Consider the following 12,817-nt stretch of genomic DNA (forward strand, 5'->3'; position numbering starts at 1 on the left):
CAGAATCTAGATCTCTTGCTGGTGCCCAAAGGATGGACCGTGCTACCCCCTGGGAGCGACATAAGCTCTTTGGGGCAGGGACTGTCTTTCATTCTGTGATTGTACCACACCCGGCACAATGGGGTTCTGCTCCATGACTGAGGCTCCTAGGTGCTACCCAAGTACAAACCTTAATCATAACAGGAGTCACTGACTCTGTGTCTTGATTTACATCTTGTACAACCCAACTAACGGGGGAAAAGTCAGCAAATAATTTGGTCCTGTGTCTTGAGATAAAATGTGTTGTGTTGTGTGCATGCCATCACCAACTTGAGAACAGCTGGGGCATCTCTGTTGGCAACTCAGCACCAGCAATCAGACTGGAAACAAGACATACACTTAACTGTGAGAGTAATTAACCACTGGCACATGCTCTCTACCCTTGTTTTGTTTCAATTTCAGCCATGGGGGCTCCTCTCTTGAAAGGGGGAGCCGGTAATACCAGAACAGAGGTGGCATCATTCTGTCAATGCCACAAGGAGGGGGAGAGGGGAATGTGCTTGTGTTGTCACGGCGAGCTCAAGATGGGGGCCTAGCATCCTGGTCAGCCTGGGCCACAGGAAGCTTGTTTCAGTGTAAGAGGGAAGGGGGGGGAAATTCCTCACTGCAACAGCTGGGGCGATGACCTTGCATCCCTGCATTGTCGTGGCTGTATATCTCAGGACACTGTCACACGTCTGCAGCCCCGTGGACACGCAGGGAGCGAGGGCTCAGCTGTAGTGAATGTGAAGGCGTGGTCCAATGAGGCTGCTGGACACTGACAGTCCCTGTGGTTCTCTCTGGCTCGCCAACTCCCAGACTGAGGCAGCCTCTGCTACTCCAGACTCCAACGCCAGGTCTCCTCTGAGTCCTGGCCTGGATCACACAGTACCAGATGGGGATAAACGACAAAGGACTGCATTGCCCTTGCAGACAATTTCTCCCTGAGCCCCTAACATTTCTCCTCAGCATCCTCGCCCCCCATCTCACTGGCCTCCAGGAGCAATAGGCAGTGCAGCTCACACAAAGAGTCTTAATCAAGGCTTTGAAATTTATGTCGTGCCTGGTTCATCATTGGTCCAGAATCATTTTTTTAAAATCTCCCAGCTGTAGCCACTCGTTGCCAGCCTACAAAGGGATGATTTATGCTTCAGGGAATGAATCAATACAATATGTGGCCAAAGACATCTTTAATCTTGCAGAAGGATTAGGCTGCAGAGGGGGACGTCAGCAGCAGCCCACAGCCGTTCCATTCAGATTTCAATTTGGAGATCAGCGCCTCTCTTTCTTCTCTCCCTCTCCTGCCTTCCTTCTCTTCTTGCACCGCAGTTAAAGAAGTTGGAAACATCAAACTTCATTTAGCAGGCGGGCACCGCTGTAATGGGCTGGCTATTTTGTCCGTGCTAGCGACACAGAAGGGCGCCCAGGTACCGGGGGCTGCCTGGGGAGAGACCCCATTGGAAGGGGAGGTCAGAGTTAACAGGAGAGATGCAATGCTCCACTGGTGGGGGGAGATGCAGCCCCACACTCTGGGTCCGTTTGTCAGCTGTGAAGGTGCAAGGGGGCCACAAGGCAGCCAGGCAACACTCCCCATAGGGAATATCCCCACTGGCACATGCCCCTTAGGAACCACCCTGGAGCCGGAGGGGTGTCAGGGCAGGAGCGGGAGGGGGCGGCTCGTCTTAGTCATTCCAATAGCTCACAGTGGCTAAGCAGCTGCAGACAGGTTAAGTCTGCCCCCAATGCAACTCTCACCTGTGCCAGAGACTGCACCTTAGGAGGGGGAGAAGAGGAGTAAGGGAGAGGGCTTGTCTATCACTTCATTCCCACCCTGCATTGCTTCTTCCTCTCCGGACCGCTAGAGTTCCCTTAGTCTCACAGGGACCGCCCAGGCAGAGCCTAGACATCAAGTCCCAGCCATCAGGGATGCCTCACAAACTGCCGTTCCCCCGCATACCGTTGCTGTGACCCTTAGTGGTGCAATTAAAAGTGCTTAGGCGAGATTTATGGTGGGATTCTAGCTGCAGGGTGGTACCAATGTAGAGCACTTGGTCACCATGTGGTCTGCAGGAATAAGCAATTATAATACGGTTGATGGGCCGAAAGCAATATACAGAGGCATTAGCACGCATTAGGCTATTCGGGGATTTAGCACAGGGAAAGAGGAAGAGGTGGAAAGGGGGATAAATCCAGAGACCCTTGTTCAGGCGAAACTCCAAGTGGGCCCAACCCTGAGCAAGCAAAGACAGGAGGATCCGTCCCATTCCACATACATTTCCTCTCTCCAGCACAGGCCTCATCTCAACTCGGTGTTCTAGTCGCGTTTCACGCTGATTGTTCCCTTCGGCCTGACTCTTCACATGCTCCGTGCCAGACACTAGCATCTCTCGATTGCACCTGGGTCGTGCGTTGGACCCTAAGGCCCCCTAGGGTGGATCATGACTGAGGTTGAATTGTATGAGCCTAACCACGTGGACAGAGCTTTATGTTATGCTACCATACAAGTCCCTCACAAGCTGCCCCCCCAATTCAAAAAGCAGCCTAACCCCCAATGCTACAGATGGGCCTCAGGAAGCTGCAACAATCTGCCGACAGGCCGCAGTGGTCGCTGTTCCCAGATGCCAACAAGCACTTCCCAATTCTGCCGTGCCGGCAACACGACACGGGCCTGGGTGCGGGTTAATGCAGCACCTCCAATGGGCAGCTGTTATCACAGCAGACCGAGCCACAGCTACCTCACAAAGTTTACACTTGCAGTTGAGGACAAGTGCCCCTAGGATGATCGCACAAGAAGCTTCATAAAAACCAGCCCTTCCCCTTCAATTATCACCTCTGTCTTTGCTAGCTAGCCAGAGAGAGGCCATTCCTCACCTGCCTGATGTATTCAGCTGTATGGACAGATCAGTGATGGAGAGAGATTAGAGGTGGGCCTAGAACTCACGTCCTTCAGCTTCCAATCTGCAGACGTTGCCATCCAAGCTTAAGGACTAACTCAACCCCAGCTGTATCCAGATACATTCTACCCCCCACTTCCCTGCAGTTCTCGACACCATGACCCATAATGCAGTCCACCCCAAGAGATCCAGCTGTATTTTGCTCGCAGACCCCATTTCAACCCCATGGCCTGTATATCGGCAGGAAGTTCACTCACCATCCTCTCTGGACTTCTGAATGAAGGCCTCCACCCCACTCTCGCCGTAGCTTCCCTCGGAGGCTAATGTGGAGACGTAATTCCACTTGAGCTCCTTGACTATGTCCACCATTGCTTGGGCCTGGTAGGTGTCGGAGGGAACAACGCGGGAAAAGAAGTCGTACCGACTGTTGTCGCTCAGGTCAGGGGCAGTGGAAGCATAGCTTATCTGGGGTATCTGCGGGGGCAAGGAAAGAGAGGTCACTGAAATAAAGAGGAGCAAATTGCAGGAGCCTTAGACCACAAGCCACCTCACTGACATGACACGGGACGGCTTGAGGGAGGTCACACAAATCACACAGAAGGTGCAACAGTTGAAGAAGGCAAGACTGGGGTGTTGTGGATATATGAAGTACCGACAGATGAGCCGTGTTGACTCACATTCACAATCATTGTCTACCCTTGTGTTTTAAAACCCATTCCCACCCCTCAAGTCTTATTTTTTTAAACCGATTTTTCTCGCTATTGGAATAAGCGCACCATCGGTCACCACTAGAGATAGAAACCCGGACTTAGGTTCCCAATAATACTGCACCTTCCCGGGCACTAAGATATGTTCACCAACCCTTGGACTTCAAATAAGGGGGCTGGGAAGGAAGAAAACAAGGACTTTTGCTTGCATGCTACCAGGGGATACTCCAGTTCTCCTTCCAGCAGCAGTTCTTCAGCAATCCGATCTGGGCTTCTCCCAGTCACAGCACCGTGAGGACTCTTGGGTGCAAGCAACTCAATGCCAGCAGAACACTGAAAGTTTTGCCCCAGCTCTCTACCAGCACCTGAGCAATACGGGGCTGGAGCTGAGGAGTGGACAAGTGTTTTGTAGATGCATCTAGGTGCAATAAGATCATAACAGTGTTCTTGTACAGAAACTTTCCATCCACATCTGAAAGCACTTCATAAAGGCAGGCCTGTATCATTTCCCCTGTTTTACAGATGGGGAAACTGACGCACGGACTGGCAGTGACTTGCCCAACGTCAAACAGCAGGTTAAGAATAGAACCAGGAATGGCCCTAGCTGTTCTGCCGGCCTGGGCGGAGGAAAACTTTTTCGCACCGCCCGCACCAGCAGCTAAGCAAAGAACAAAAACATACCCTGTGGACACCGGCACTCAGGGCATCCATTCTGCTCGCCTGCCCACCGAGCTGGCGCTGAATAGAACTCTGGTCTCCTTTGGCCCAGTCCAACGGACCACACATTGGCAATGGTTTTCAAGAACTCATAGGGGGAGCGTGAGATCCCAGAGGGCTAGAGAACGGCAAACAGTACCTATCTTTAAAAAGGGGAACAAAGAGGGCCCAGGGAATTGTAGACCAGTCAGCCTAACTTCAATACTTGGAAAGATACTGGAACAAATTATTAATCAATTTGTAAGAACCTGGAGGATAATAGGGTTATAAGGCATAGCCAGCATGGATTTCTCAAGAACAAATCATGCAAATGCAAGCTAATTTCCTTCTTTGACAGGGTTATTGGCCTAATGGATGGGGGCGGAAGCAGTAAATGTGATACATCTTGATTTTTAGAAAGTCTGTTGATACAATCCCACATGACATTCTCATAAGCAAAGTAGGGAAATGTGAGCTAGATGAAATTACTATAAGGTGAGTGCACAAACTGCTTGAAAGACCGTACTCAAAAGAGTAGTTATTAATGGTTTACTGTCCAACTGGGAGGGCATATTCTGTCCTGGGTCCAGTACTATTCAGTATTTTTATTAATGACGTGGCTAATGGAGTGGTGAGTACGCTTATAAAATTTGTGGATAACACCAGGCCAGGAGGAGTTACAAGCACTTTGGAGGACAGGCTCAAAATTCAAAACAACCTTGACAAATTGGAAGAATTGGTCTGAATTCCACAAGATGAAATTCAGTAAAGACAGGTGCAAAGTACTTCGCTTGGGAAGGAAAAATCAAATGCATAACTACACAATGGGGAATAACTGACTAGGGGGCAGTACTGCCAAAAGGGATCTGGGGTGATGGAGGATCACAAACGGAATATAAATCAACAACGTGATGCTAACATCATTCTGGGAGTATTAACAGGAGTGTTGTGTGTGAGACACAGGAGGTAATTGTCCCACTCTACTCAGCGTCGGTCAGGCTGGAGTACTGTGTCCAATTCCGGGCACCACACTTTAGGAAAGATGTGGAAAAACTGAAGAGTCCGGAGGAGAGCAACAAAACATGAGCAAAGGTTTAGAAAACCTGACCTGTGAGGAAAAGTTAAAAAAAAAAAAAAAGAAGAAGAAAAAAAAAAGGGTATGTTTAGTCTTGAGAAAAGGAGATGGTGAGTTGACCTGATAACTTCCAATATGTAAAGGGCTGTTATAAAGAGGACGGTGATCAATTGTTCTCCATGTCCACTGAAGGCAAAACAAGAAGTTACGGGTTTAATCTGCAGCAAGGGAGATTTAGGTTAGCTATCAGGAAAAATAAACTATTATTAGAAGGGTAACTAAACTCTGGAACAGGCTTCCAAGGGAGGTCGTGGAATCCCCATCATTGGAGGTTTTTAAGAACACATTGGACAAACACCTGTCAGGGATGAGCTAGGTTTGACTTGGTCCTGCCTCAGCAAAGGGGGCTGGACATGGTGACCTCTTCAGGTCCTTTCCAGCCTGTCATTTCTATGATTCTATGCTTTCCAAATACAGCAGCCAGAGGCCAGCGACGCAAGGAGAAAAAAGAGTGAGGGAAGATGAAAAGACTGAGGGATCTTGGTTTCAAGTGCCATGACTTTTTGACACTCCAAGGGCTTTGATCCTTGCCAAAGACCTGAGCTCTGGAAAGCTCCTTGCACTGAGGAGCATGGGAGAGGAAACAAAAAAGGACGGGGATATTTTTCTCCTCCTCGCTCCCCGATTAACAGAGTCGGTTTGATGACACATACAAAGAGCTGGGAGGGGGAAAAATAAAAAACACAGTTGCTCCTTTGTATTTTCTCCCACAAAAGTTCTTAGCTTTGCAACAGAGCCAAGCAGATGGGGAGATTCCAGAGTCTCCCCAAGAAGAAAAGAAACCAACTGTCTTCTCCTGAAAAATACAAGAGGAAAAAGAAGAGAACAACAAATCTAGATCAATTCTAAACCCTTCTCCCAGGCCCTGCCAGAAAGGAGAGGAACTAAAGGGCTTGTGTCAGCCAGGTATGATGCTGCCTAAACAGCCGGCAAAACGGTTCTGTGATGCTTTAGTTTTTCCCCCTTTTTATCTCCTCTTTTCTCTCACCAGCCTCTCCTCCACGCACGCTTTGAACCTAATTATGTCGATCTTCAAAGGGGACAGCCCTCAACTCCCAGAAGAGGGTGGGGGGAGAACCACAGAGCAACTGAGTTCTCAACAGGTTTCAGAGTAACAGCCGTGTTAGTCTGTATTCGCAAAAAGAAAAGGAGTACTTGTGGCACCTTAGAGACTAACCAATTTATTTGAGCATGAGCTTTCGTGAGCTACAGCTCACTTCATCAGATGCATACCGTGGAAACTGTAGCAGACTTTATATACACACAGAGAATATGAAACAATACCTCCTCCCACCCCACTGTCCTGCTGGTAATAGCTTATCTAAAGTGATCATCAGGTGGGCCATTTCCAGCACAAATCCAGGTTTTCTCAACAAGTCTCTTTGATTGCCTTTGGAGTAGCATGGGAGCTCTGTGCCTGGCTGGCTGACAGAGAGCAGTTAACACCTCCCGCACCCTGCTTCCCCTCCCCAGCTTTCTGTGTGTAATATTCTCTGCATTGGCCTCTCAGGCCACTTTGATCTCCTCTGTGTGCTCTCTGCATGCATGAGAGTGTAAGCATTCTTCGCCAGTCAAGCTTAGGACCATTTCTCAGCTGACAAGGCTTGGAAGCAAAAGTGCAACCCCAGAGAGCAGAGGCCCAGCCTTAGTACTGTCTGTATCACCACTAGCAGCCCAGGTTGACAAGAAAAACTCCCAAAAGGCTCCTCCCGCTTACCTTGCCCACTCTCAGAGAAGGGGAGGAGCCAAAAAGAGACTGGGGTGGACTGATAAGTTGGGGCAACTCAAGGAGAACAAGGATGGGAGGAGGTCCAGCCATTTGACCCCTGGGAAAGAACTCCACCACAGGAACAATAACAGCAGCTCCCCATCAGGAGAAGGGAGGAACCACAAAGATTAATTAAATGGCCAGGGGGACAACCAAGGAAAGGCCATGGGGAGGGGAGGGGAGTGGAGGCAGCTTATTTGAATTCTGGAGAAGATGGGTGGAGTCCACCAGAACAAAAGGCTCGCCCCCCCGCCCAGTCAAAGGAGGAGCCACAAAGCCCAGAAATCAGGGACAACGAATGGAAAAAGACAGGGATGGGATGAAGGTAAGACATACCAAATAAGGCAACCAGGAGGAGCCGCCAAACAGAGAATCCCAGACAATGCCAAGAGGAACTCCACCAGCCAACCATGATAGCAAGGCCCCATAGCCTTAAAGAGCCTCTCCAGGATTTAGTTTTGGCATAGTCCACTATCCAAGCGAGCCTGGGGGAAGGAGAGGGCCCTGACTTCACCCTCCGCTAGGTACAGGTTCTGAAATTCTCTCCAAACAAAGCAATAAATATGCCTTTAAAATTAATCAGAGTTGACTTGCATTGAATGGTGCATTAGAATGATTTATGATCTTGAGCTGCTTAGCACTTATATAGCACTTCAGAACGCTCTGCAGACATTAATTAATCTTAGTGATAGAAAAGGCCTATTAAATCAAGTCCATCCTCCCCTCACCAACCTGCTGTTCCCTTATAGGAGATGTATCCAGTGTTAAATTGGTCGTGTGCTTTCTCAGCTACGAGTTTTTGGCTTCAGGCTTATATTGCTACCGCGCCTCGTTTCCTAAAGCGCTTTGCAAACAATGCGTACAGGAATCAATCCCGCCACCACTTAAAGGCAGCCACCTCTGGGGTGGAACTCAACAGCTGTCTAACAGAACACAATACAGTGCAGCACTTGAGGGCAGGAAGTGAAGAAGAACAGTGGAGCTCAATTAAAACTTCAGGGGATTTTTTTTTAAAAGACCTGGGGAAATGTAGTTACCTGAGTTGGAGTGTTGCCAGGATATGAGGGTATCACTCTTCGGTAGCCAAAAAAACCCACCTGAATTGCTCAGGAATCTTTCGTGAAAAGGATCAGGAGCTGGATTTTACATTTCATCTGAAAGATGGTCTGGCAGTACACTGTCCTCGAACACCATGCTAGAGCAATGGTTCAGAACGGATTGAGAGCTGGGGCAGCAAGGGAATGTTACCTAACCCCATCTTTCCCTTCTGGAAGCCAGGAGTCAAATCTGATTTGGGTTACCAAAACCATCAGTTTAGGAGCTACAACCTAAATCTTTGTCCTCCACCCCATACAGTTTAAAATCAGGGAATAGCCCCAGAAGACTGCTAGAGGTTATAGCAATGCTGCAATCAGCACAGGCTACTTGGATATATACTGAATGCAGGCAAATTGGCACAGACTGTGCTCACTCTGAAGGAGGCATAACACCTGGGTCAAGCAATCAGGTAGCCCACAGCCTAAAAGCGGAGGCAGAGGGAGGGACAGGTCAGTCTGACCTGAGCCTTTGGAGCAGATTAGATGCCCAGAAGCTGCATGCTAGGCTGTTCATAATGAAAGCTACAAGATCAAGTAATTGTAGTGTTGGCCCTGAGCTTGATTATACGCCCCCTCTAATTATGGGTACACATGAAGTGGTTTGCTCCTGCATAACAAGTGGTGTAACCCAACGCTCTTTAGGGTGACCACCCACAAGCCGCCCTTGCCTGTGTGTTTCAAAAACAGGACTCTACAGGCCACCTTCCTGATAAGGCAATTGCTAGGAGGTAGCCTGGCAGAGCTATAGGGAAGACTTGTGCTGAGTGGGGCACTCAAATGCCCTGGAATCGAGAAGCGTATTGGTACATGGCATGGACCTCAAGGGCAACATGAACTTGCAGGCACTCTTCCCTCACAGAAATCAACGCACACAAGCCTACGATTTTCTTGTATTTATGTTGTCCTTGATAGATGAATAGAAATTACTTGTTGGCTGAGTCACCAGCAAATGAAAACAAAGACCCAAGGCATCCAGAGAGCCGTTAGAAGGGAACAGCAGACACGGGTTGTGGTCTGTTAGAATAACAGAGCAAAGACTGCATGCTTTGGCTCAGGCAAAAGCTTCCCACTGCAGTCCTCCGGCAATGCACCCCCAGGACTGCCAAGTGGGGTATCTGCATCCCAGGGCTAAGGGGTTAAAAACCCAGCTGAGGGTCTCACTCCAGTGAACACAGGGGAATGACCAACCGAGTCAGAGGTTATTCTGCAAAGGAACACCCCAGCATCCTTCAGTCTTGCCTTTGTCCCGAAAGGGGCAACAAGCAAAGAAAGCTCTCACATAAAGAACCCCAAATGGCAAATCCCCATTTCTACCAAATCCCATAGTGGGTGCTCCCCTGACACACCACATTCCCTGTGGCCACAGCCCTCTTTTCTCATCTTCCTCTTCCTCTCTTTCTCACTCTAGTTGGCTCTTTTCCCCTTGCTGCATCTCTCAGATTCTCTTATTTATTTATTTGCTTTTCTCTTTCACTCTAGTCCTCCCCCCACATCCATTAAATGTAATGCCAGTGTTGTAAGCCCACGACTCCACCAGAATATTAAAAGCCCCTTGTAAAGCGGTGGCTTCTGTTTTAACTACCTGGAGAGAGAGAGAGAGAGAGAGAGAGAGAGAGAGAGAGAGAAACTTTATCAGGGCACAAATAGGATTATTCTGTGTGACAATCTGCTTTGTGCTCCATTCCAAGGTGCTGTGATCTGCTTATTGGATATCTGTGACCAGTAGAGAAAGTGTGAGTGTCTGTGTGAGACGCATCATTGAAATTCTGCTCAGCCAATAAAGCGCTCATCTTGTAACTGGTTTTCGGTTGGGGGGGAGGGGGTTGTTTCCTGTCTCCATTTCTTCTTCTTTCCTTTCTCATTGAGACAGAGATGGTGGAAGTTGTGCAGTCAAAAATGACACACACAAAGAAGAAGTATTGCATGTTTTGCAAGAAGGTGAGGGAGGGAAGGGATGAGAGAGAGAGAGACAGGAGGAGTGCTGGAGTAGGGCTGTGTGTTTGTGTCCGGGCGTGCGGCGAGTGCACGTTTACAGGTGGGTTAGCGGGCCTATGTGAGTTTGGATGAGTGTGTGCATCTGGATTAGAATGTGCCAGACAAGTGTGCACAGGTGTGTGCATCTGGATTAGAATGTGCCACGGATGCGTGTGTCAGAGTGCGTGTGAGCTGTAGGGCTGTTCCATTGCAGAGGTAGGGTTGGTAACGTCAAAGTCGCTGCTGTCAGGTCACCCCCTGGAGCAGGGGAATCACAGAAAGACCCTGCAAAATCCAATTTGCTGCCCATCTTTCTTCCAAGCACCAATCCACCAGGCCCACAGTTGCTTAATGGAGTGCAGCTCCCACCTTCTGAAGCTCATCATAAACTTCCCAGCTCCACTGAGACCCACGTTGAGCTCTGCCTTTGTAAAAGGGCCTCATTTTAACATCCCCTGACACTAGAGAGATTTACAGTTAGGGAGCAGGAACGAAACAAAGAAGGAGCTATGTGCTGGTACCCAGGACTACAGCTGTGCAAACAGATTAGTGGTTGGCAGGCGATTCCCAAAAACTTGTGTGTGTGTTGGGGGGGGGGGTCATTTTGGGTTGCTCCAAAACCAAATTTTTTAAAAAAAAATTCAGCAAATCGTATAGTTGGGGGAAAAAAATAAAAATGGTTTGGGCCCAAACCAATTTTTTTTTTTAATGTTTTTAAATGAAATGGAAGGAAAAGTCAAGACCAAAAGCCATGCTGCCGCTGAAAAATCCAAATGGTCCCATTTTGATCATGTCAGAATGGAACATTTCAACTCCTTGGAATTTTTGCTGGTTTCTCCCGAAAGGAGCAATTCAGCGAAAACAGGACCAGGGGGCAAAACGCTTTAGTGTCGCCAAATCTACGTGGTTTTGCCAAAAAAAGTTTCAGATGAAAAAGTTTCATCTGGCTCCACCAAGACCCAGCATCCCCAACCTGTAAGATATCTACCTGGCCCCCATCACGGTCACACCAGAGCACCTCCCAATCTTTAGTGCATTTATCTCACGCTGCCTCTGTGAGATAAAGCAGTGCTATTATCCTCCATTGGAGGGAGAGACTAGGGGACTTTTGCTCAAGGTTAACACGGGAGTCCATGGGGAAGCAAGGAACTGAATTCAGGTCTTTCCATTGTAGGCTAGAGCTCTAACCACTCAACCATGCTTCCCCTGAAGGTGCTACCTCACCCGTAGACTTCAGAATGCCCTGGGCACTTAGTGGCCATGGGCTGCTCAGACTCAGTACATTCCCAGTGGGCCCATCCTATCTCACGCATCCCCAGGGTCTCAGGATCCGGATGAGTTTCTGAGCAGAGGAGTGTGGGCTCCCAGCCTTTGCCCTCCACACCTTCCAGAACCTGCTTCCCAGCGGCAGCCTCACCTTCCATGCATTAACTTGGAGCTCATTGTGCATTGTGCCTTGCTCTTGATCCCACAAGCGGGAGCCTGCACAAAACCCTGGCGCCCAGAGAGTCGCACATCTCTGCTTTTGTCTCTTCAGATCGAATCCCAGCCAGACGGAAACCAAGAGCAGCCCTCTTCCCAAGGGGGAGGCTGCGGGAGCAGGGGCGAGGAAACAAAAGAAAATGCCCTGTTGAGCCTGCTCTGCTGCTTCCAAAGTTCAGCCTCGGGCTTTGAGATTCATCCACTGACACAGGGCTGGTCTAGCTTCGCAAAGTGGGCTTGGGAAACAGCACGAGCAGAATTCACACCAGTCCACTCCAGGGTCGCCTCACCCAGGCCAGGACTTAAGGAGCTCCTGCGTAGTGAGGCAAGCCAGCCCAGGCTAGGAGCTAGAGAGAGCCTGAGTCGGTCTCAATAAACAATCCCCTTTGTATTCATTACCGTGGAGACCTGTGTCTTCTCAGCTGCAAGTCCTGTCATAGATGCATACACAGACATGGCCGATGCATATACAGATGCATATACAGACATCCACCTGCACACACACGCAGTTCCCAAGGGAGACATGGGTGCCTGTATCCCAAATGAATCACAGCTATGTACAGAGACACCATGGCATCGCTGGGGATTGAACCCTGGTCCTTCATGGGCAAGTCCCTACCATTGGAGTCAAAAGAGTGCCTTCCCTCGCTGGGAGTACATAGCAGGTTGTTATTGCCAGGCAAGATGACACAAACAGAACAAGTATATTACACCCGCGGACATCTACAGACATGCCAAATGCACACACGGTACATACACAAGGTGGAAACCCAAATCCTCACACAGTTACCATATGGAATATGGATGGGCAGAGAGAAGATCAATGGGTATACGCCAAGATGGCCTTTGACCTCAACACAGCTGGATTTAAACCTGACTTTGATCACAAACTTCAGTGACCTCAACCTAGCTCCTGAGGAGTCCCTTGTTCACACATCAAACTGAGCAGGATTTGCTACATACAGCTGATGTTCTCTACAGGAGTGGCCCAGGACTGAAATAGCAGAGGGTGCTGAAGGTCAAGATTAAGTGCATTGGGAGAGTTG

General features: G+C 49.0%; 1 protein-coding gene across 9 annotated transcripts in view; it reads right to left on the reverse strand.

Annotated features, from left to right (window-relative positions):
• The window catches only part of GRM4 (glutamate metabotropic receptor 4), a 253,189-nt gene that overhangs the window by 136,389 nt on the left and 103,983 nt on the right, over positions 1–12,817 (reverse strand). For all 9 annotated transcript variants that reach the window (XM_048826567.2, XM_048826569.2, XM_048826570.2 and 6 more), the window contains one exon: positions 3,170–3,386. In XM_048826567.2, the coding sequence (XP_048682524.2) occupies positions 3,170–3,386 (217 nt within the window). The remainder of the gene's footprint in view (positions 1–3,169; positions 3,387–12,817) is intronic.

The sequence above is a fragment of the Caretta caretta genome, chromosome 21, assembly GCF_965140235.1.
Source record: "Caretta caretta isolate rCarCar2 chromosome 21, rCarCar1.hap1, whole genome shotgun sequence".
NCBI lineage: Eukaryota > Metazoa > Chordata > Testudines > Cheloniidae > Caretta > Caretta caretta.